The sequence below is a fragment of the Natator depressus genome, chromosome 2 (assembly GCF_965152275.1).
Source record: "Natator depressus isolate rNatDep1 chromosome 2, rNatDep2.hap1, whole genome shotgun sequence".
Classification (NCBI taxonomy): domain Eukaryota; kingdom Metazoa; phylum Chordata; order Testudines; family Cheloniidae; genus Natator; species Natator depressus.
Genome location: NC_134235.1, coordinates 217,567,211 through 217,590,180, shown reverse-complemented (window position 1 = coordinate 217,590,180; position 22,970 = coordinate 217,567,211). Strand labels below are relative to the sequence as shown.

The following is a 22,970-nucleotide window of genomic DNA, read 5'->3' as shown; positions in this document are numbered from 1 at the left end:
GTTTTGTGTCAAGAACCAGGGACTTAGGGGTTTAATCCCCAGAGAGACAGAGATTCAGGTGCATTGTGTTTATTTAAACTTTGAGACCATGACTGTAGAAAAAAAGCTCACTTGTTTGAAACCTGCAGTGTTCCTATTCTTACTTTAGAAGACCTGTTATGCATTTTAACTCGGTCAGGTCAAGAATACCCAGAGCAGAAGTGATATTTATATGGGAGCATGGAGACTACAAAATACGTATTTAGAGTGTTGTCAGGATAAGTGCAACAGAGGATTGGAACTACCCTGCTGCTTTTTCAACACCCAGATTCTAAACAGAGATGTCTGAGACACCATTGGCTATGCCCAAGCAGGTTGTTTTCTGAAAAGATCCACACGTAGGGCAACATCAGACAAGAGACCTACCAAATACCAAACAGATATTGAACTTATCCAACCACCATTTCAAAGCAACCCCTTATGGCCAGCTGAGATACACAAACTATAGGGAATGAATGACCGATGTAATCTGCAGGCCTTGTTCACATAGAAATCTCAATAAAAATAGATGATTTAACAGATTAAACCCGAGAGTCATATTTGACTCATTTAGTTTGGCTACACACATGTATTTACACACATTGATAGATCTATATAGGGATACTTAATAGCATTAAGACAAAAACAGCTTTCTATTTTTTAAAAAACATTTTTATTAATAAGGAATTTCCAATACAAATCAATTATAACTGAAAAAAAAAACATAATTCCTACATGGATCTTGTAAAAACAAACAATACACAAAAGACTGCGTAATAGCATGTCTGTCAGCACACTAACACGAGTATTACAAAAGTGACCCAAAACAGGGACAACGGGAGATGTTACTGAAGCTCCCATTTTTCAATGCTCAACAGCCTCCCTTGTCAATATGAAGGACCAGATCATTATCTGGAGTAAACTGGTTTAGCTCCATTGAAGTCAACGGAAATATTCCAGTTCACGATCTGACCCTGAGTTTCGCAGCCATACCAGCTATTGGGGTGGGAGGTGTAATGCAGCGACTACATCTTCATTTCAAATACTTATGTAACTTATTAATTGTCTTCTGTTAGAACAAGAAGTTGTCCAAGAGACCCCAGGCCCAATTTCCTTTTGCAGGATGACCCAGGTTTGAGCTTATATTATTTTGCATATTACCAAAGCTAGGAAAGACTTGAAAAAAATCAAGGCTTCCTTTCACGGAAGTTGGATTTTTTTTTAAACTGAACCAGGCTTTAATCTCCTTTGCCACATTAATATAATTACCACTATTCTGATTCTTCTACTTAAACATGGCTCCCTTTAAGGGATAGACTGACAATGATAATAACAAAAGGATATGCAAGAGAAGTATTATAGATATTTGTATACAGTCTTGGAAGGCTCTGCTGATGTTCAGTTTAGTAAACAAATAATGCTAAAAAAATTAAGGGCAGGGCTCTAGCTTGGTGTACACCTTAGTTAAACAAACAGAAGAAGGGTACTTCAAGCTTCACAGGATCGTGACAGTTAAATCATTTCCCAAAAACAGTAGCACTATTTCTCAGGAAAAACATGGAAATGCAAATATTTGGTTTTTTAAGCAAAAATAGTGTTGCAGAGAACCAAACAAGTCAATTCTCATTACAAATAATAGCTGCTTCTAATGTAAAAAAACTGTTCAAAGAGAGTAGTTCTCAGACAGAACTAGTCTGAGGAATAAAATTGTACACACACATGCACGCACGCACACACACACACACACAAAGTAAAAGTATATTGTAGGAGGCTCTCTAAGTCAAAGTCGTGCATTTGCCATTGATGGGCACTTCAGATTTAAAACATTAGGTTAGATTGATTAGATTTTTTCTCTAGTTTTCTCGTAGTCTTGAGAAGTTTATTTCTTGACTTCTTGATATTTGGTTTCTTACTCCCTGCTAAGAAAATGAAAGAAGTGGAGTTAGGGAAACTAGGCTGACAGAGTGTCATCATTCCTCACTTGTTTCTTCCCTCCTGTTCGTTAAAACACTCACACTGATCGCTTCGCAACAGCTGTAACTGAGGTTGCAGATCATTTTCCGTTATATCTCCCTGTTTACGCACGTTCTAACCTTTCCTAAACATTCACCTTTGAGGCGGAAATTTTCCTTGACTGTTCTTAAGAATCAGTATGGAAAAAACTAACAAAATCTCTCCAGCCATTTTTAAGTTATAGCAGAAAAAAAAAAGATACATTTTCCCCACTACAATATTTTTTTGAACCACATTTCTTTGAACAGCACTCAAGCAAAGAGAGTCAAAGTTTAAAAGTTAACTGCTGCTTTTGCCAAGTTAAAAAAAATGGTTTTGATTTCATATAAAGTTCAAAGCATTTGAAAACTGCATACTGACTGTGTACAGCCATGTTATTTTTGTTAATTCAGAGCACAATAAAGGCCAGACCCAAATCCCATTAGGGGTTTTTCCATTGACTTCAGTGGGCTTTGGATCATGCCTTTTCAGTGCATATGTGAGCAGGGCTTGAGAAATGTGCACTTTTCAAAAGTGATCGAGAGACTTTGCCTAGTGCTTCGTTTTAATTTGCATCCATATGCCCAAAGGCCAGTCCTCAGCTCCTTTGCGTCCCTCCCAAATCCTCAGTTGTTAGTGGGGGGTTATTGTTGAAATTAATTAGATGCTTTTTCTTTACACTGCTTAAGTGCCCAAAGGTCGTTGATCAGTTTGAAGAGCAAATATATATTTATTCAAAGGAAAAAAAAAACGGTCCCCACAACTTTTGACACAACAACAACGTGGCAGAAGAGTTGCCTGGGGGAGACGAATGTGCTTAAGCTGCCTAAAAGTTGCCCATAATAGCATTCTCCCAGTCTGTACACTACAAAGATATGGAAATGCACACATGCACTGGAGTACAAACTGACCTCAATCCCCTTCAGCTGGCCAGTGTCTACTTAGTCTTAAAGTACAGTTTGCTGAAGAGTCTGGTTTGCTTCTCTTGGGCTTTGCCAACTAGTGCCTGTGTGTTACAGAACTCATGATATTTCTTTATTCCTTTCCTCTGCACACACACACTTTTTAAAAAGAAACCTATATAATTGATGCAACATTGCAGGTGCCAATGAGCTCTCAAAGTGTAAAAGTTAAAGCTGAATGTTCAACCTTATCCCTGTCTTTTTGTACATCTGCATCGTGATGCTGTCTTACCTTGTGGTCATGCTATTTTGCATAATAATAAAATACAATTTAGATAAACACTTGTATCAGATAACCATATAGTATGATTAAAGACCATATCATGTTGCATTGTCAGCCTTGGGGTCCAATCCTGCACATACTACCATGAAAAATGTTTACCACAATAAGTAGTCCTATTGACTTCATCTTTCCTTCACTATTCTTGGGGTGAAATCCTAGCCCCATTGCTAGGCAAATGGCAAAACTACCATGGATTTGAATGAGGCCTGAATTTCACTCCATGATGCTTATAAGATCAGATCATTACCTCCCACATTTCCTAATATTGAGTCCTTGAAGGCACAAGCTACATGTTGCATAAACAGTCCTATTGGTATTAAGTGTTCTAAACAGTTTAAAAAGTCACCTTAGAGTTTACTTTGTTTTCAACAAACAAATAATGACCCATGTAAACCACAGATCCATCTTTAGACCTTCCCATTGATATCAATGGTAGAATATAGCCTGTCAATATCTGAACTGACTGTTGAAAGAAGTTCCAGTTGGTGAACACTTTAGGGTCAGCATATAATATAATGCTACTTTAGTATGGTGCTTTTCTATTTTCAGCTCTGAAAGATTTACATATAAAATTAATGAAGCAAAATGGGAAGTATTAAAACCAGGGATAACATGTATGAACACAATTTTCTAGTTAAAATGTCCATGAGAGAGAGAGAGGTCAGTTAGTGTTCTTACAAGTTTTAGTCGGGGTGAATATTGGGTCCTTTTGTGACCTATGCCAGAAACTGGGATGGGCGACAGGGATCACTTGATGATTACCTGTTCTGTTCATTCCCTCTGGGGCACCTTGCTTTGGCCACAGTCGGAAGACAGGGTACTGGGCTAGATGGACCTTTGGTCTGACACAGTGTGGTCGTTCTTACATTATATTCATATTTAACCATTTAGGGTTCATCTCCTATTTACGTTACTCAAGTTATTAGTCTCATTGACTTCTAGGGGACTATTCTTCTAAGGAAAGCAGGATATGGCCTCCTGCGTCAGTTTTACCAGCTACATGCTGGTGATAATACTGACCCCAAACGGTTGGGGATGAAATGTTTGTAAAGTGCACTGAGGATGAAGAAGCTTTGTACAAATGCTAATTAATGTGTACATTTTAAATAGTAAAAATAAAAATCTTACCTTTCTTGCAGATACTATAACAATCTTTTTTGCTAACAAAGTTATTGGCATTTCCACCACAACCTGTATAGCTGAACTCTTCACATGATTGACTTTTTGAGTTGTAGTAATAGCGGGTCACAGAAGATGAACACAATCCTTCATCTTTTGGGCTATAGCATAATAAGGGGCCAGCTTAAAAAAAAAAAAGAGAGAGCGAGAGAGAGAAATTACTGTAATATTCAGTAGCTCTGACTTGTAGGTCCAACAAAATTTGGGGCAATCCTGCACCAATTGAAATGGTTGTGATTACCATTGATTCAGTAGGACAGGCTCCTTATATCCCCATGAGTAAACCATATATACATCTCAGATACCATATAAAGAGCCCTCACACAATCACACTGCATGTGAGATTCAGCAATTCATTGTAGACAGTGCTGTGTAGCTAATACATATGAATAATTTGGAGCCACATGCTGCTTTCTTACTTCTTTTGTGAGTAAGGAAGGCCTAGCTTTGCCCTTAATCTATTCAATGATTTGATAAGTACAACTAACTAAATAGCTTGTATTAAAAAAAAACCATTGTATTTAAAAGAATCAGGTTAGTTTTTTTCTTATCAGAATTGTCTTTGTTACTGTTGATATTTGCCCATTCTTTAAATGTGAAAGAGAAACTAAACTAGTTACTTTTCACCCATGAAAATGTTGCCAATTCTGCCATGAGCCAAAACTAATGAAGATGTCATGATGCATGTTGTGATGGCTGCTTATTCATCTCATGATAGTCGTATGCGTCTGGTATACATTTGGGGTTCTACTACAAAGCTTAGATATAGTTATCTGCTGACAGTAACTATCTCTTTGAAAATGAGGCAACGAAGAGTCACAACTCCATATAAAAGTTCTTTGCCTTCTGAGATCAAATGAGTGCCGAAAGCAAATAACCTGGCAGTCTTTCTCAGGTCTTTAATTTTAAGAAGGCGCTCTGTCCCTAAGCTTCAGGCATCATCCACCTAAAGCCCAGCAACCACTGCGTTATACTAAACTGCGGCAACATGGGCACACACAACCAAATTTTGCCCTCAATTACACCTCTACAATCCCTCAGAAGTCAAAGGGTTGTGTGGGTGTAATTGTTGGGCAGGATTCAGGTTGTAATATAATATTTTAGATCTGTGGTTTTGTCCTTTACTTAACAGGCAGTGGAGATTGATGATCCCTGAAAGTGTGTAGTCAAAATTGACATGCACATGACATGCTCAAAAACGCTTTATAGCAATGAACAAATATCAGACTTGAAACAGTAGAGGCAAAGCTTACTTTAAGGTGTCTTCATAGGTAAAAAGAAAAATAACATTTGTATTGATAAACACCATCTTTTTTATTGAGAGCACATTTAAAAAGAAGTTATTTTAGTAGAACGTTGGAGTAATCATTACTTTTCTCAGGCAAACAGGAGTCCAGACAAGAAGCTTCATCTCTGAAGTTGTTATCATTTTGATAGCATCCACCATAGATAAATTTCTCACACTTCATTGAACTCAGGTTGAAGAAATATCTTCTTAGGTAAGCTCTACATGGTCCTGGAGCAGCCTCCAGTCTGCATATTTTGGGCACTTCTATAATAAAGAGCATTTAAACATCAATGCACAGTTAGGCTAAACTTTATTACATCTTGTCTGACATGCTTTCCACTGGCAAAGATACTTCTGAACTTATTTAACTTCTGCCGATATGCTTAAGAGATATATGATAATTGATTGTTAAAATACAGCACTAGACTGAGTATCTAGTGAGTTAGATGGAGTTTTCATACATAATGGATTTCTTAAAAACATTAGGGACAGACTATGATGAGCTCCAAAAAGAAGCCAGGCATATACATCCTTCCATCTTAGGCCCTTCCTCAGTCATTTTATTGGTTTAGCCAACAAAGCTCTAAGAAGCTTCGATTCAGTGGGAGTTTTATCCTAGCTAGGGTTGCAGGATCAACCCTAGTATTACCAGTGCTGTTACTGTTACAGCTGTCACTGGCAAAATGATAAATCCAGGAGAGAGAAAAAACAGTTGGCAAAATCCACTGAGTAAGGAAACCTTCACCTGCTCCCAGAAGCTTCTTGGTGTGGAGATTTGTGACGGCATCACACCTGAGAGCTACTAGCTAACGTATCATTTCGGCTCAAGTGACAAACATACATATGCAAGCTACAAATTTTATTAAGTTATGTAGCTGGAAGGAAATGCTTTTTTAAAAATAGAATTTGGGGTCTATGCCTTCAACTGATGAAGCAGCAAATGTTGAGAGAATGCAACCTTCCCTAGAAGTTCAAGGATGCTTTCAGACTGGGTAATGAGTACGCACACCAGGCATGGCTGCAGGGCATAGTAAAAGTTTTATTTGGGCAACCCTGCAAAAGAGCCATAGACATATTAGTGAAAAACAACAAGATGGAGCTTTCTGAGCGAATAGGCTCCTACGTCTACTTTTAGAGAAAGCATGCACACCAGAAGGACTAAGTAGCTCTGCTGATGTGCTGGGGCATAACAGAAGCGATCAGTAGTCTGCCTCGCTTAATGCAAACCTGGGCAGCGAACTATTAACCAACAGCGCAGGATAACCAAGATGTCCCAGAATGCCCAAGCCAATGCTGGGGTGAGGACCCCTGTGTCTAAATAAAGGGGGAGAGAGAGGACTTACTCCGGATCATCCAGCAGCTTTTCTCACAGCTTTCCAAGCTTATGAAGTTGTTGGCATTGCCATAGCAGCCCCCATAAGTGAACTCCTGGCATGTCTGGGTGTACCTGTCGTAGTACCATCTCCGGATGAGAGCCCGGCAGGGGCCTTCCTTCGGGGGCAGCAGGCAGACCTCTTGATTTGGGGCTGTAAAGAGAGACAAGAGCTTTCGGGGTGAGTCACCGGGGAGAGAGGCGACGGGCCAGGGCAGTTTCCACGTGGCCGGCTTTCAGCCCTAGCAGCGCGAGGAGCGGGAAGGTGAGCGAGACGCTGGGAGAAGTTGACAAGGCAGGAGGAAGCGGAGGGTGATCTTAGCCCCCAGCATGCTGGGTATCAAACTCTTGGGGCTTTGCGGCGGGAGCCAGCCCACGGGAGAGACAGAGCTTGGAGCCAGCGCTAGAAGCTTCACCGGACAAAACCGGGGCGGAGAGAGCCACCGTCGTTTGCTCAAGGACTAAACGCACCCCGGAAAGCCGCGCTGAGCCGAACCCCCTCCCGCAGCTCGCCGGGCCGGGAGCTCGGCTGTTACCTGCTGGCGCCTGGGGAACGCCCGGAACCTGTCCCAGCAGAAGCAGCAGCGAGCCCAGAGCTAAGCAGCTCCGGAGGCTGGCGGGCGAGCTCATTGCCTGCAGGGATGGAGACGCGGAACCGAGGCCGAGGCGCGGGGCTGCAGGGCAACCGATCTGGAGAGCGAGCCGGCGCTTGTCCCCTCCTGCCCCATCTCTCCGTCCCTTATATCCGCCGAGATCACCTCCCCCGGGGCCGCAGAGCGCGGGTGTGGCGCGCAGCCCGAGTCACGCCTATGGGGCAGGGCGGCGATTCGAAGAGCCCCTTCCCAGCGCTTGGGAGCGCGTCATGCCGGCTCCGCGGCCAGGTTCCGCTGGGTCCTGGGCAGTTCCCAGCGAGTAACTCCGGGAAAGGCCCTTTGCTCACCCCGGGGGGGAAAGTGCGGGCGGGGAGGGTACAATAGAACAACCGTCAACTCCGCTCCAGGAGCCAAGAGTAGCACATCAGGGAGTCCTGAGCGTGAGGAATGTTTCAGCTTCCTCCGCGATGGTGGCAGGCAAGATTGCCCCCTTGTCACCCGTGCGGATCAATCATAAATCAGGCTACGCAATAATCTGCCTGTCAAACCCCCTGCTGGGGAGAAGGCAAGTTTCCGATTTGTCCTGTCGTGCTGATCACAGTCATATCAAAGGATAACGGACCCCTCCGTTCTTACCTTGCCTTTTCAGCTACTGGGTACATCTTCAAGTCATTGTTCCGTTTGATGATGCTAAAGCGACATATCCCATTAAAGTGCTATTTGTGGTGACTGTACTTAGTGTTAGCAATAACAGTTTACTTTTGTTCAAATGGAAGAGTTTGTGGCAGCCCCGTTTTTTACGAAAGGAAAAGTTGAGGAAAAGTTTAGAAATAGGGAAATTAGTGGCTGCTGGAAAAGCTGGTGCATGGTGACCCTTAGGCCACTGCATGCAAGGGACTGCAGTTTATACAAAAAAAAAAAAAAAGGTGGGGGGAGGGGGAGCGGGACTTGAACACAGACTATAAGTACCTAACACAGGGAACAGAACTTTGGTAATAGAAGACTCTTCAATCTAGCAGACAAAGATTTAGGATCCAATGGCTAGAAATTGAAGCTTGACAAATTAAGACTAGAAATAAGGTGCTTTAAAAAAAAAACAAAAAACCAGGGAGGGCAATTAACCCTTGGAACAATTTAAGGGTTGCGGTGGATTCTCCATCACTGCAATTTTTAAAATTAAGAATGAACCTTTTTCTAAAAGTCATGCCTTTGTTCAAACAGGAATCAATTTAGGGAAGTCCTATGGGCTGTGTTGTGCAAAGGTCAAATTTGATAAGCACAAGGGTCCCTTCTGGCTTTATAATAATTTACGCAAATTACAATGAAGTTGACAATTTAGGGAAACTGTCTAATATTATGGGGCTGTTGCCTCTGTATTTCACTGCAACATTTCAATGGACTTTGCAAGAAAAAAAAGGTAACCCATTGGAGTCATATTTGGTGAATAATTTTTAATTTAAAAAGGAGGCAGCCGAGAACTTTTAACCACTTGCACATATACCCAGTTACAGCTTTGAATCAAAGTATATTCTCTAACATATGGAAATCTACATCAAGGGTGTCCATCCTGTCCTGGCAGAGGATTAGCTCAATTGTCTAGCAGAGCTTTTTTATGTGTAAAGTATACCATTACATATAGACCTTTCATTAACTAACATTTTCTCCAGATTGAATACATTAGTTGAGAGAAGAAGAATAAAATCTTAGATAAAAATAACTCTGTCCCCTGATCTTCCTCTGATGTCCTCCCTCCCTCTTATTGTCATCCTGACTATGCTGTGTCTCCCTTAGATGTCTAGATACTTGGAGCAACAAGGACTTGCCATTTTTATTTATTTGCAAAATGTCATGTACAGCTACAGTATGTATAAATAAAAATATACAAATAATTAAAAAGAGGTACCTTTGATGTATTCTAATAATCAACTTTTCTGCAGTGGAGGATATGCAAACTAAAGCTAATACAGGAAATTTTCCAGAAAGGGGAAAAAGCAAAGAAGAAAAGAATACTCACCGAATGTTGTTCATATTGACCCACAAAGCACCCAGTTTGTAGAGCTCTCTTTCTCCCTGTACTTCTTTCCTGTATTTCTATCATCCATCTGTATTCTCTCTTTAAAATATATCCTTTAGCTTTTATATCTATCTACGCACACACACATATTTATAATCAGATTGATAAGGGATAAATGAATGGTTTAGTAACACAGACCAAACTACCTAAATACAACCTGAGCTGTTACCACAAGGACACAGCTGTCATGTTTAGTAATCCTGTTATTACGATAGTTAATAACAGATGTCCTGGGTTTTAGTTAGGGTTATTAGTAGCATCAGATGTAATGAAACTTGGTTCCCTGAAGTGCAAACATACCTTTTCCATTTCTTGCAAAGTCAAAATGTCATTTTTCTAATATTAACAAATTCTCAACTGACTTAAATGTGACTAGACTGATGTTCTTTAGAATGCATCATATTTGGTTAGAATTGAAAAAAAATTGAATATTTTAAACAAACAGCAGAATTAATGCACTCACTTCCACCATCACACACACACACAAACCATTGTTTAATTTAAACCTGTCTATCATTTTTACAGTGCGGTGCAATATTTAGTCAACTGCGCTTTCATTTCAACAAGACAAGAGATTTAAAATGTAGAGCTGTTCTTTGTAAGAAAGAAGAGACTAATAAAATGACCATACAAATGGGTCTTTGCTTTAGGGTGTTATGTGATAACGTGCACAGTTGTGGACACTGAAATCTTGCTTTTTTATATTATTCCACTGAGTATTAGGAAGTGTTATTTACTCCTCATAACACAAGAACTCGGGGTCACCAAATGAAATTAATAGGCAGCAGGTTTAAAACAAACAAAAGGAATATTTCTTCACACAGTCAGCCTGTGGAACTCTTTGCCAGATGATGTTGTGAAGGCCAAGATTATAAGAGGGTTCAAAAAAGAACTAAATAAATCCATGGAGGATAGGTCCATCAATGGCTATTAGCCAGGATGGACAGTGATGGTGTCCCTAGCCTCTGTTTGCCAGAAGCTGGGAATGGATCACTTGATGAGTACCTATTCTTTTGGTTCCATCAGGGGCACCTGGCATTGGCCACTGTCAAAAGACAGGATACTGGGCTAGATGGACCTTTGGTCTGACCCAGCATGGCCATTCTTATGACGTCAATAGAACTAGTCATGTGCATAAAGTGAGTAAGATTTGCCTCCATTATTGGAGTCATTTTTGGAGATAGAGTGGCAAGAACCATAGCTTTCCTGAATAGGAGTCACATTTGACATACCCATAAAGAGAAGATGCTACAAAATTGTTCACTAAGTCCTCTACCAACTTTACCCTAATGGACACTTGTTTACCTGTGACTCTAAACGGTAGATACTAGGGTAAGTAAGCAGAAACTTTGCAAGGTACAAAGTGTGGCTGTGCTGATACAAGGAAATAGAAGCACTGAGATACAGGCAGCAGCAGTGGTGCTAGACAGTGCCGAGTAGTGAAAACCAGGAGCTTGAATTTGATTCCAAAAGCAACAGGTAGGTGATGAAAATAAGGGAATGAACAGTGAGAAAGGGAATGTATTTTAGCAGCTACATTCTGGGGAGACTGATGGTGGGCAAGGTAAAAATCAGTAGCCAGAGAGGGGAAAGTTGCAGTGGTTGAAGCAGGGGAAGGCTGAAGCCTTGAAAAAGCATTTCAGCAGCAGGACTCAAGAGGAAAAGGTGGGTCTTGGGGATTTTTTTTATACAAGCTGAAGGGAGTTGCATAGCTGGTATGGGTGGAGAGAAGGTGAAAGGAAACAAACATGATATCACAGTACTGAGCTCTCCTTGTTCCATGTGGTCACTTATATGGTCAGATGTGTAATCCTAAGGATACAGTAATGCAGCCTTATTCAGTGGAATGAGACATGGCTGCCTGAGTGTATTAATTATTAATATATTACAGTAGTAGCCAGAGGTCCCTATCAGGATCTAGGATCTATTGTGTTAGACACTAAACAAACACATTGAGACAGTTTATGCCCTAGAGAGCGTAGACTCTGAAGAGAAGACACAGCAAGTGATGGTAAGAAAAGGTGAAAGTTAGGAGGGAGGGAAGACAATTTCCCCTCTGCGACAGTCCTCACTCAGGGGTTGGTTGGTAGAGTAGCATTTCCTAGTGATCAGGGCTTAGGCCCATGCCTTGCAGGGAGCTGTTGGTAGGAGAGCCCCAGCCCTCCCACTCCACCAGGCTCTGACCCAGGGCTCTTTGAAGGCTATCAGTGGTCTGACAGCCAGGGAGACTTAAGGCTGTCCTTCCCAGGCCACTTCCTATCACCCTCCTGTGATAGTTCCTGGGTCACCATCTGGGTTTAGGCAGCATGAGGGTTGATCACTCAGTACACAGCATTTTCTGGCAACTGCATATAATTTCTCTTCCTGGGCGGCAACTGCCTCCTCTTGCAGCATGGCCCACGCTCCTGGGGCAGATCAGATCCCCTGCTGGGGTAGTCCAAACAAAGTAAAGGAGGATTAACAAAACTCAGAGTCCACCTGAGAGGGAATGAGAATTGCTTCCTCCTCAGGTTATCTCTGTAGCAGCTCCTCCCTTCCCTCACAGAGGGACCCTTCCGCAGTTGTCATGGGGAGAGATCCCGCCTTTCTGTCAGCTCTCTTCAGCTGACACTGAAGGTCACAGGTCTGCTGTTTTCCCTGGTCTGCCCCCTAAGGAGCTGCTCCCCTACTTCTTAACTCCTCCTCCAGTTGGAGCATTTCCTGCAGGTGTGGGGGCAGGGGGCTTGCTGAGCCCAGAGCCATTCCTTTACCCCTTGTTCCCCAGTGTGGGGTTTGTGGATCCCAGCACACCTCCCTATACTGAATCCAGCACCTGCGGCAACTAGACAGGGCCATGTTGTAGTCTGTGTCACTTATCCGTGTACCCACATATGCCACACTCATATCTCCAGGCATGACCCTGACTGGCACTGGGCTGGCTGAGCTACCTTCAAAACTGGAACTCTGATTGGTTTAAGTTCGGCAACACCATGCCCTCAATCTGCAGCTTGTCCCACTGCTGCTCCCAACCTCTTCCACACCTGGCAAAGGAGCTGCATGCAGATTAGACAAGGAAGCTGTTTCTGAATGTGGGATGCTTCTCTCCTATGCTTGTTGTGGCTTGCTACAGTGATAAAGTGGTGTTTTTAATGAGACTAGGTGGGTGAGGTAATATCTTTTACTGGGGGAACTCCTGCTGTGAGAGAGACACGCTCTGCAGCAGAGATCTGCTCTAAAGCTTGTCTCTCTCAGCAGCAGAAGCTGGTCCAATAAAATATATTACTAAAAAACCCACCTCCCCACTCGAATATCTTGGGAGCACCAGGGCTACAACCACATTCCAAACAACATATTTTTCATAGGCAGGCATTGAATTGGGTCCCCCTGCCTTTTGTTTGAGCAATTGTGCTGCTTATGCAAAATGCTTTGCTTGGAAGGGGGAGAATGGCAGTACAAAGGAGAGAGAAAAAGGAGGAGTCCTTGTGGCACCTTAGAGACTAACACATTTATTTGGGCATAAGCTTTCCTGGGCTAAAACCCACTTCATGGGATGCATGCAGTGGAAAATACAGTAGGAAGATATACATACACCGGTGCTGATAATAGCCCACCTTAATTGATTAGTCTCATTACAGTTGGTATGGCAACACCCATTTTTTCATGTTCTCTGTGTGTATATATATATCTTCCTACTGTATTTTCCACTGCATGTATCTGATGAAGTGGGTTTTAGCCCAGGAAAGCTTATGCCCAAATAAATTTGTTAGTCTCTAAGGTGCCACAAGTCCTCCTCGTTTTAGTTTTTTGGTTTTGGGGGGGTTTGTTGTTGTTGTTGTTTTCCTGATAGAGACTAACACAGCTACCACTCTGAAACCTGTCGCTGTACAAGAGAGAAACCAGAGAAAGAGAGCCGGAGAAGGGCGGGGAGGGGGGTGGATTGGAAAACATTGCACTCCATTAACTGGAGTCACACCACACAGCTCTCCCCGCGGAGTTGGCCACCCAACCTTTCCCATTCGCCTTCCCAGCAGAGAAAAGAAAGTCAGACGAATCAGGAGTTCCAAATGTTTACAGAGTGTTTTAATTTAACACAAGGAAGAAACAATTTCAAGGGGGATTTCGTGGTCCTTTTCCAGACTGTGCTCTGTGAACCAGATCACTCTTGCTGCAACACTGTTATATGAGTCTATATGCCTGTCTTAACCGCCACCGCTTTCCTCCACCAGCCTTGTCGTTCGGTACCACCAGGAATTCGGCACACAAAAAGGCCGGACATTTCCTCAGCAAATCTGCTTCCTCTCAAAGGATGTGTGTTCTAAATGTGTCTGGCTTCTTCCTTGTGGAGAAAGTTTTCAGCACACACATCCTCTTCCCCAGAACAGTCAGCCCTCCTCATTCCGCGCCTTGTTCTCTGCATTACACGGGTGACACTGCGCCTAGGTGTCGAACTCCGTGTTAATACCAGATTAAATACACTGGGATTTAATACACTGGGATTAATCAATGTTACCCGATTTCCCCCCAACCCCCTCCGTTACTGGCCGGCCAGGTTTACATAAAAGAGTTGATACCTATTTATACAGCAAAGGCGAGAACTGAAGGTTTGAATGGAGGAAGGGGAGGGAAAAGTAAATCGTTGTTCGTTGTGTGCAGTGCCTAGAGTAAACGTCCTCTCGGTCAGGGTGGGGGTCACACTGCTGGGTTTGATCCGTTTAGGAAGCTTATGCTGCTGATTTAAACCCCAGGAGTCGCGGGTGTGAGTAGCTAGCTGGACTGGAGCACTCTGGGGAAGGTGCGTGAGGGAGTTTATTGGAGAGGAAGTTGTTACTTCAGAGAATTTCGCCCGGGACAACAGTAAGTCATGCCCTCGGGGTGGGGAGGGGAGGGGGCTCTTTCGCGAACCGCTGGGTCCCAGCATCTCCTCCGAGAGGGTAACTCGCTCCCCTTTTTACAACTAGAAAATGCCGGCGATCAATATAGAGGATCTGAGCGAAAAGGATAAACTGAAAATGGAAGTTGAGCAGCTCCGGAAAGAAGTGAAGTTGGAAAGACAACCGGTGAGTTCCCCCAGGCTGCCCCCTGCCCAGCCCCCTGAGAGCCTGCGGCTGAAATAGCCCCATCGCCCCGGGGAGGCAGATTGGAGAGGAGGTCAGGCTGGGGCGTGAACAAGATCTTTAGCTCTCGAGTCTCCGGGGTTGGGGGGCGGGGGAGGGGGCAGTTTGGAAGTTACTTTGCTTCTTTTCAGCCTTAGGTTCACAACAATGCCTCAAATAACCTCTCAATGGTGAGCGCCGCAGTGCATCTCACAGCGCGGGGAAGGGTCTTCACGCCCCCCTGAAGCGCTGACTCTCTTTATGGGAGTGGAATGAGACCTGCAGACAGATGCCAGCGCGGTTCAATGAGCTGGTTAGTTTCGCCTCCTCTCAAGGGCTCACTGATGGGAGAAAAGGCGCACACGCGCGATCTCAGACGGGGGAAAGGATTTCAGACCCCACGAGCTCTCCCTTCTTGCAGAAGGTGGAGGTGGGCATTGAAGTCTGTCTCAACAACTGAAGGGATGAAACAGACATTGGGGCCTTGGTGTCTTTGTGTGTTTTTAAAAGTATACTTAACGGCGCAGTAACTTTAAGAGATTTTAGGTTAGTTTCTCGCTCCCCACGTAGTTTAGTTTCTGGCGACTGTACCTGCTGCCTTCCGTCACAGAAACCGGAGCTAAAAACTTCTGAAAAGTATAGGAAGGAGGATCCAGACCTGTGGAGGTTAAATGTGAGTGACACAGCCTGAGAAATGTCTCTATAATTGTAGAAAAAAGGAGGAAAACACATTAACAAGCTAATCATAGGGTGTTAGCGCTAAATTCGGTAGTCGCTGCAGCTAAACCCAAGGGCTCAGCGAGGGTGTGGCGTAGTTGGCACAGGGCAGCTGAAATTGCTCTCCAAAGAGGAAATGAAGACAAGGGACCATTCAGACTTTTAAACTGTGGGATAAAATATCCACTGTGTGCTGAACATTGGAATATGTGACCTCAACCACGGCATTCCCCCCCCCCCCACTGAATTTGATCGGAAATAGACATTTTGGAGATGTTCTAGAACACAAAATGATTTTGCTGGCTCCCAGAAACCAAGTCCTATCATTCAAAACAGCCTTGTTAGTTAAAACAAAACTGTACAAGCCAGTGGTTCTCAGAGTCTGGTCTTCAGAGTTCTTTCTGGTGGTTTGCAGGGCTACCAGGCCAGACACAGAATGGCCTGGGAGCCTGGGAGGAATTCCCCAAAGTCTCTCCCTATTGTGAAGTGGTCCACAGAAGGACAACAGAGAACAGTTGTTGGAGAACCGTGGTCCATAAGGGTCGATTCAAAAGTTAAAGGTGTTTTGTTGTTGTTGTTGTTTCTGGTGATTCACCTTGTGAAGTAGTATGCAGTCAACAACGTGGGATGTATTTTACCATGCACGTTTTCTGGAGATAACATTCTTGATACATAGATTTCCGATCTGCTCCTGTTCCTATTGGAGTCATTGACAAAACTCCTGTTCACTTCAGTGGGAGCAGGATGGGGCCCTGAATTTAATCCTGCATCTACTTAAGCAGCTGTATAACTTTACTCACACGATGTCAATGGGACTGTCCATCTGAATAAAGTTACAGCCTGCAGGTTCAGGGACTTTGCTCAGAAACAAAATATTGATGTCAGAGGTGTATTTTAGCCCATGAAATAGATGTCAATGATTTTTATCAGAGTGATTATAGTTATTTATATTACAACAGAACCAAGAAGCTCCAATAGGATCCAGAGCCCCTTGCAATGTGTATAAATGCATAAGAACATCTGACTCTTGCCTCAAAAACATTGAAGTGACTGAAAAACACTCCATAGGCTGCACATAATCTAATGTATTTAAAAAGAAAAGACATTATTGTAAATAAGCTGAGAGTCTGAGAAATTTAGGAGAAGGCATAGTCGGGAATCTCCTGAATGCCAGCGAAGAGAGTGTCCCTCACCTTTATGGATGCTAAGGTTGCATTGTTATACATTCCAGTCTTTTATTTCCTGTCAATTACGTTTCTGATTATCCATATGCATAAATCACCATTTGACATGAGAATTTTGTGCGCAAACAGAGCCACATCCCCTTCTCCTCTCATGGGCAAAAGCAAATATGCCTATCAAAGTCCCCTTGACTTCAATCGAATGCAAAACTCCCTCTTCCTCATTTTGACATGATGTAGTGAGGAAATTTCCTTTAAAATAATCTCCCTCGGTGAATAAAAATATACAGATTCATACTCAAGAGAAATTTTTCTCATAAGCAAAAAGGATCCTCCTCTCCAAGATCGAAACAACCTAAGCCCCCAATCCTGTAAGTGCTTTCACACATGCTTTACCATCATGAATAGTCCCAACTGAAATCAATGGATCTGCTCACGGTAGTAAAGCTAAGTATGTGCATAAGAGCTTGCAGGATGGGATCCAAGTTCTTAACCATTGGGCCTATGTTCCTCCCTACTGTGACTTAGTCATAGGTTATGGGTAATTAGATCTTATTTGATACACTTAATGGCTAGTGGAAAACTTTGGGTTCTTTCTTATGGCCTAAGACTTAACTTTTCATAATCCATTGGCAAGGGTGCTGGAACAATTTGTATAGTGGGGGTGCTGAGAGCCGTTGAACCAAACTGTAAATCCTGTATACAATGGAAACCACTTCAAGCCAGAAGTGCAGCACCCCCAGTACCTCTACTTCCAGCACCTCTGTCCATTAGAATCTCTCTACTGTAAGTAGGCCAGACGTATTGATTCTGTTGTCATGACTGTTCTACTTCTGTTTCTATTATATATAAGTTCTTATACCACATTCATCACCAGAATAGCTGAACATCTTCCAGGAGTGACTATGCACCTATCATTTGTTGCTTGTTTCCTCATCCTCTTTCCTTTGGAGAGAGAAGCATGTGCTATGGAGTGTCTTATTTTGGTAGGTTTTGTTTTGTTTGTTTGAGCAAAACACAGTAAATGAGGCAGAGGAAGTGCCCACATCCACTAAAAATGGGAAGAATAGCCACTGTGTCAAGTTTTCCCCTTCCCAGAAACAATTAGAAGCCTCTTCCTGGGGACTCCTCCCAACGGTGCCTCTGCAGAGCTCTCTTGGAAATGGTAGGGGGAAGACCTGGGAAGAAGAAACTCTATTCAGAATGCAGTCCTCAAACATTCCAGATATCTAAGGCATCAGGAACAAGTTGTTGCTTCTGTAGGTGAATACATGTTGCTCCAGGGAAGAGGCAATCAGGCAGAATGAGGGATGCATAAACAAAGGGGATCTCCAGAATCCGTGGGATTTGCCCATAGGGTCTGGAGACTGAACCCCTGGCTTTCTCTGTAGGGTTTCAAATCTCTCTCCCTTGGGAGAGTACAGAGCATAGACATTTCTCGAGGACAGGGGTTCTCAACCTTTTTCTTTCTGAGGCCGCCCCTCTCCCCTGCGTGCTGTAAAAATTCCATGGCCTCCCCCCCCGTGCCACAATAACTGGTTTTCTCCTGCATATAAAAGTCAGGGCCCGCATTAAGGGGCAGCAAGCAGGCCAATTGATTAGGATTAAGGATTAGGGGTATGGAACGGCTTCCATATGAGGAGAGATTAATAAGACTGCCACTTTTAAGCTCGGAAAAGAGACAAATAAGGGGGGATATGATTTAGGTGTATAAAATCATGACTGGTATTGAGAAAGTAAATAAGGAAGTGTTACTTACTCCTCTCATAACACAAGAACAAGGGGGTCATCAAATGAAATTAATAGGCAGCAGGTTTAAAATAAAAGGAAGTCTTTCTTTACACAACACACAGTCAACCTATGGAACTCTTTGCCAGAGGATGCTGTGAAGGCCAAGGCTATAACAGGGTTCAAAAAAGAATTATATAAATTCATGGAGGATAGGTCCATCAGTGGCTATTAGCCAGGATGGGCAGGGATGGTGCTCCTAGCCTCTGTTTGCCAGAAATTGGGAATGGGCAACAGGGTATGGCTCACTTGAGGATTACCTGTTCTGTTCATTCCCTCTGGGGCACCTGGCATTGGCCACTGTTAGAAGACAGAATACCGGGCTAGAGGGACCTTTGATCTAACCCAGTAGGGCCATTCTTATGTTCTTGTGCCACTGGGGCCCTGCAAATCTACATCACCCAGGCTTCGGCTTCCTCCCCGGGTGATGGGGCTCAGGGGCCTTGGCTTCAGCCCAGTGCGGTGGGGCTTCAGCTTTCTGTCCTGGGCCCGAGCAAGTCTAATGCTGGCCCTACTTGGCAGACCCCCTGAAGCCTGCCTGTGGCCCCTCCAGGGGGACATGGACCCCTGCTTGAAAACCACTGCTCTAGGAGTTTCCCCCCTTCTGTGGCTCTCTAAATTGGAAGGGAGACTATAGTCCCATGTTAGCATGTTACTTTGCTATGAATTTGTCACAAAATATCACACAGCATATTACAGTAGATGCTCATGAGTAGGAACATATGGTGCTCTTTAGTTATGTTGCTCCTAAGCGGCTGTTGTTGTTATGGGGAGTGTCGACAAGTCACAGTAGGCAAAGCACTCCCAGGGGAAATATTGCTCATAAGGGGAGGTTGCTCTTACAAAGTGTTGCTGCAAACAAGTGTCTACTGGAGAACCACTGTATGCTTGAAAGCACAATGTCAATGTGTTTTTCATAATTTTCAGGATGTTATACTAACTGCTGTTTATAACAACCCTTTGTAACTGATAGGTGAAATGTGCTTCCTTGTTGAATTTGTTGTCTTCCACTCAACAGGCTTGTTATTGTAGGACTACACCTTGGTTGTTGGCTTTTGTTATAATAGAAAAAAGGCTACTGAAGCATTTGTTTGGAAAAATGTGTAATGTTACATTGAGTTTGGGTTCAAATTCTACTGATTCTGCAGCAGATTCTGCATATGAGTACCATTGAAATAATGTGAGTTTTTGTGATCCTAATTTAAATAAATTATTAGGTTTTAGTTTTTTATTTTTAAATCAGTGGAGGATTTTTATGCACAGTAACTGCAGGACTAGGCTGTGTATCACCCCTACTATGATATACTGTATGTTTTCACAGAGAAGCTTATGTGGATGTGTGATGCAACATTAAGCTGTTGCTTGCAGATTTTTTAAAAAAATACATCTTAGCCAACATTTTCAAAGGTGACTGTTGATTTTGGAGTGCAACTGGAGATACTTTTAAAAGCCTGATTTTCAGAAGGAGAACGCTCAGTGTTTTCTGAAAAGGAGGCTCCTAAAAGGTATCTCAAGTTGGACACCAAAGTATTGATGCATCCAGAATTACTCGTCACTTTTGAAAAATATGACCTTTACTTCTTTTGCCAATAAATATGAAACACATGCTTGGAAGGGGAACAAACAGCTCACCAAATAAACCATTTATTGACTAGTTCAGAAGAAAAAAAATACATTTTACAAAACAGTAGTGGGAATAAAAAGAAAAGAAACTTGACCTTTAACATCCCTTCAGTTTTAATAATGTTAGAGATTATTATAACACAAGTAGATGTTTGTTTTTGTTTTAAATTTAGGGCCAGATTTTGGAGGTGCTCAGTGATCACATGTGGAGCACTTGCAGCATCAGGTCCTTTACATATTATGTAAATATAAGAAAGAGAAAAAGAACGTTATGAAGTGAACGTTGTCTTTATAGTCTAATGGGAAATGTGACTGCTATGTATAAAGCAGAACCTTATTTCTTCTTTTATTTAAGGTGTCCAAATGTTCTGAAGATATAAAGAACTACATTGAAGAAAGATCTGGAGAGGATCCTTTGGTCAAGGGTATTCCTGAAGATAGGAATCCTTTTAAAGAGAAAGGAGGCTGCGTCATTGCATGAAAGAAAAATTTCCTGCAATTGGAACATACATTATTGTACCTTTAGCGCATAACTAGTTTGTCCTCAGTTCCATGGGTCCTTGTTGAACGAGTACTGTCAATGGATTAAAAACAACAACAACCTTGAATGAGACTCTTGTTTATCTCTTTATCATTTTATCTGATCTAATTATATCTCACTACTTGATAATATTCTAAATTGTATTCTAAGTATTGTTCCCCAGAGGGGACAGATACTTGCTTAATGTACTAATGGGCATTTGCGTGTAGTCTCTGTTTAGCGTGTTGTTTCTTGACTCTTGCGTTTACTAGCTCGTTTTAATAAAAACTCTTGCTTCTACCAACGCTTTAGTGTTCCTTAGAAAAAGATATGCAAAGAACATGGTCAAACGTTTGCATTTTCGTTGCATGATGCGTGTGGCACACCCTGAACCACCCAGCCGCGAGAACAAGAACTACTTCGGGGCTACGTCAAGGCGGGACGATCGAGTGGTTTAAAAGTCTCATTGAACTAAACTGAAGAAAAGGAAGAGAAAAATCTCTCACCCCTAAATTCGAACGACTGGAGCAGCAGGCTGAGTCCCCGACACAGTCGGGCGCACGGGGAGGGGCTGTTTGCGGCGCCTTTCCCCGCAGCGGAAACTTCCCGGGAACAGCGTGTAGCCCCGCAGCCGCCCGTGTTTGCTTCGGGCTGCAGCCTGCGAGCTACGGGTCCCTCGCTGGGCAGCTGTCGCGGCACCCAACGCGCCCGGCCCGCTCAGCCCGGCGAGGAACGCGCCGAGCAGGTGCAGGGCAGGTGACCCCAGGCAGCGCCCCCGCCTCGGTCCTGGCTGCAGGCGCGGGGCGGGGAGCGGCGGCGGCTGCGCATGCGCATGTGTGTTGTTCCCTCCCGTCCCGCGCTGCCCCCGCCATGGCTCGGAGCTGGCGCGGGCTGCTGGCGCGCGGGGAGTGGGGCAAGTGGAGCCCTGGGCTGTCCGGCCCCGCTCGCGCCCCGCTGCGGGCGGGCAGCTCGAGCCGCGCCCCTGGAGCCGCCGGGGACGGAGCCCGCTTGCTGTACTCGCGGGAGCATTACGCCCTGAGGGCGTCTCTGCGAAAGGTACCAGCCTGCCGTGCGGCGCGGCTGGGGGCGGTTCCCCGCTTCGCTCAGGCCTGAGGGAGCCTGGTACTTTGCAGCCTGAGCTGGCTTTGCTCCGGCGGGGCCGGGGCGCAGGGCTCCTCTCCAGCTGCCCGCGGGCTGGGCCCTGCGTGAAGAGACCCGTGCGAGGCCGCAGTTGCTCTCCCGCTCCCTGTGAGCCGGCTCTCCCCACCCCCGATCCAGCTGTGTCGGTACAGTGCCCCTCGCTGCCCTGCCCTGCCCTGCCCGTATCTCCCGAGCACGCCAGCCCCGTGTGCTCAGCCGTGACTGCCGCCTGATGGTTCGGGAGCCCCTTGCGGTGACCCCTCGCCAAGGGCTGGGGAGTCAGGAGGGACACGACTTTCTGAGCAGGATAGTTCGGGGATAGATCCCAGCCCGCTGGCACGAGAAAGGGGGAATGAGGGGTGGCCCTGAAACTGGCAGGTTGATGTGTAGCATGGAGTCCCTCATGTGCCCTGCTCAATGAGGTGCATACATCAGCTTGCCCTAAGATTCCTGCTGGTATCTTTGTTTAGATACAGGTACTTTAGTCTCCATATTTACTGTAGGTTTGGTACAATAATAACAAGTGTAACTATCTGTGTACCCAACCTCATACTGACAGAAATGTTTCATACTTAGTTTAAAAACATGAGCGAAACCATTTTTGTTTACCTTCAGACATTCTCCAGGTCACGTTTGCAACTTGGAAATTATAGTATTGTGAACGAGAAATAGAGGATGGATAGCTAGCTAGGCAGGCAAGGCACACAACTGTTTTCATGAGCCACCTTAAGTGAAATGTACACATTAAACAGCAAACATAGTGGGAAAGAAAAAAATGATTTTTAAAACACAGCTGATTTTAATATTTTTCAAGGCTGTTAGAAAACAGGTAAGAAACTTTTGTCAAATACGTTACTTTAAATGACTTTCTCTCTTTGGAGACTTTGTATTAATTAACAATATTGGTCCAAATTTTCCCTGAAGTAGTTCCACTGAAGTTAGCAGAGTTACAACAAGAACAAGTTTGGCTCATTATATCACAAGGCCAAGATTTATTTTCTTCTAGCGACATACTTTGAAAAATGTTAATTGACAGAACTCTTTGTATGTAGCCACTTATCAGCAGTAAACCTTTCTTATTATGTAATGTGGTTTAAACACAGTCTCAATCTGAGCTGTAATCTAGACAATAGTAATACTAATCACTTAGCTTCTTAGCCACACACAG

At 43.7% G+C, this 22,970-nt stretch overlaps 3 protein-coding genes across 5 annotated transcripts in view; 2 read left to right on the top strand and 1 right to left on the bottom strand.

Annotated features, from left to right (window-relative positions):
* Nucleotides 1-757: 757 nt before the first annotated feature.
* On the bottom strand, nt 758-7,975 carry LOC141981736 (tissue factor pathway inhibitor 2-like). Of its 2 annotated transcripts, none has more exons than XM_074943373.1 (5): nt 7,631-7,975; nt 7,066-7,248; nt 5,807-5,986; nt 4,384-4,557; nt 758-1,934 (listed from the first exon to the last, which is right to left on the bottom strand). In XM_074943373.1, the coding sequence occupies exons 1-5, from the start codon at nt 7,722-7,724 to the stop codon at nt 1,837-1,839; spliced, it is 729 nt and encodes a 242-aa protein (XP_074799474.1). In that variant the 5' UTR covers nt 7,725-7,975; the 3' UTR covers nt 758-1,836. The 2 variants fall into 2 exon arrangements, with proteins under 2 accessions (XP_074799474.1, XP_074799473.1); XM_074943372.1 differs by having other exon boundaries at nt 758-1,937; nt 7,631-7,962.
* Nucleotides 7,976-14,134: 6,159 nt separating this feature from the next.
* On the top strand, nt 14,135-21,255 carry LOC141981735 (guanine nucleotide-binding protein G(I)/G(S)/G(O) subunit gamma-11). Of its 2 annotated transcripts, XM_074943369.1 has the most exons (3): nt 14,135-14,594; nt 14,699-14,797; nt 20,498-21,251. In XM_074943369.1, the coding sequence occupies exons 2-3, from the start codon at nt 14,702-14,704 to the stop codon at nt 20,621-20,623; spliced, it is 222 nt and encodes a 73-aa protein (XP_074799470.1). In that variant the 5' UTR covers nt 14,135-14,594; nt 14,699-14,701; the 3' UTR covers nt 20,624-21,251. The 2 variants fall into 2 exon arrangements, with proteins under 2 accessions (XP_074799470.1, XP_074799472.1); XM_074943371.1 differs by lacking the exon at nt 14,135-14,594 and having other exon boundaries at nt 14,616-14,797; nt 20,498-21,255.
* A 277-nt stretch (nt 21,256-21,532) lies between these two features.
* The window catches only part of LOC141981734 (putative acyl-CoA dehydrogenase 6), a 125,372-nt gene continuing 123,934 nt past the window's right edge, over nt 21,533-22,970 (top strand). The window contains exon 1 of the mRNA XM_074943368.1: nt 21,533-21,718. Coding sequence (XP_074799469.1) covers nt 21,533-21,718 — 186 coding nt within the window. The remainder of the gene's footprint in view (nt 21,719-22,970) is intronic.

Bases quoted from the DNA above. Each gene is read 5' to 3' on its own strand.
- LOC141981736 (XM_074943372.1), bottom strand. From the start codon at position 7,724: ATGAGCTCGCCCGCCAGCCTCCGGAGCTGCTTAGCTCTGGGCTCGCTG. The intron at 7,249-7,630 runs GTAACAGCCGAG...CTCTCTTTACAG, and splicing joins CGTTCCCCAGGCGCCAGCAG to CCCCAAATCAAGAGGTCTGC. The intron at 4,558-5,806 runs GTAATGATTACT...TTTTTTTTTAAG, and splicing joins CTCCTGTTTGCCTGAGAAAA to CTGGCCCCTTATTATGCTAT.
- LOC141981735 (XM_074943371.1), top strand. From the start codon at position 14,702: ATGCCGGCGATCAATATAGAGGATCTGAGCGAAAAGGATAAACTGAAA. The intron at 14,798-20,497 runs GTGAGTTCCCCC...CTTTTATTTAAG, and splicing joins TGAAGTTGGAAAGACAACCG to GTGTCCAAATGTTCTGAAGA.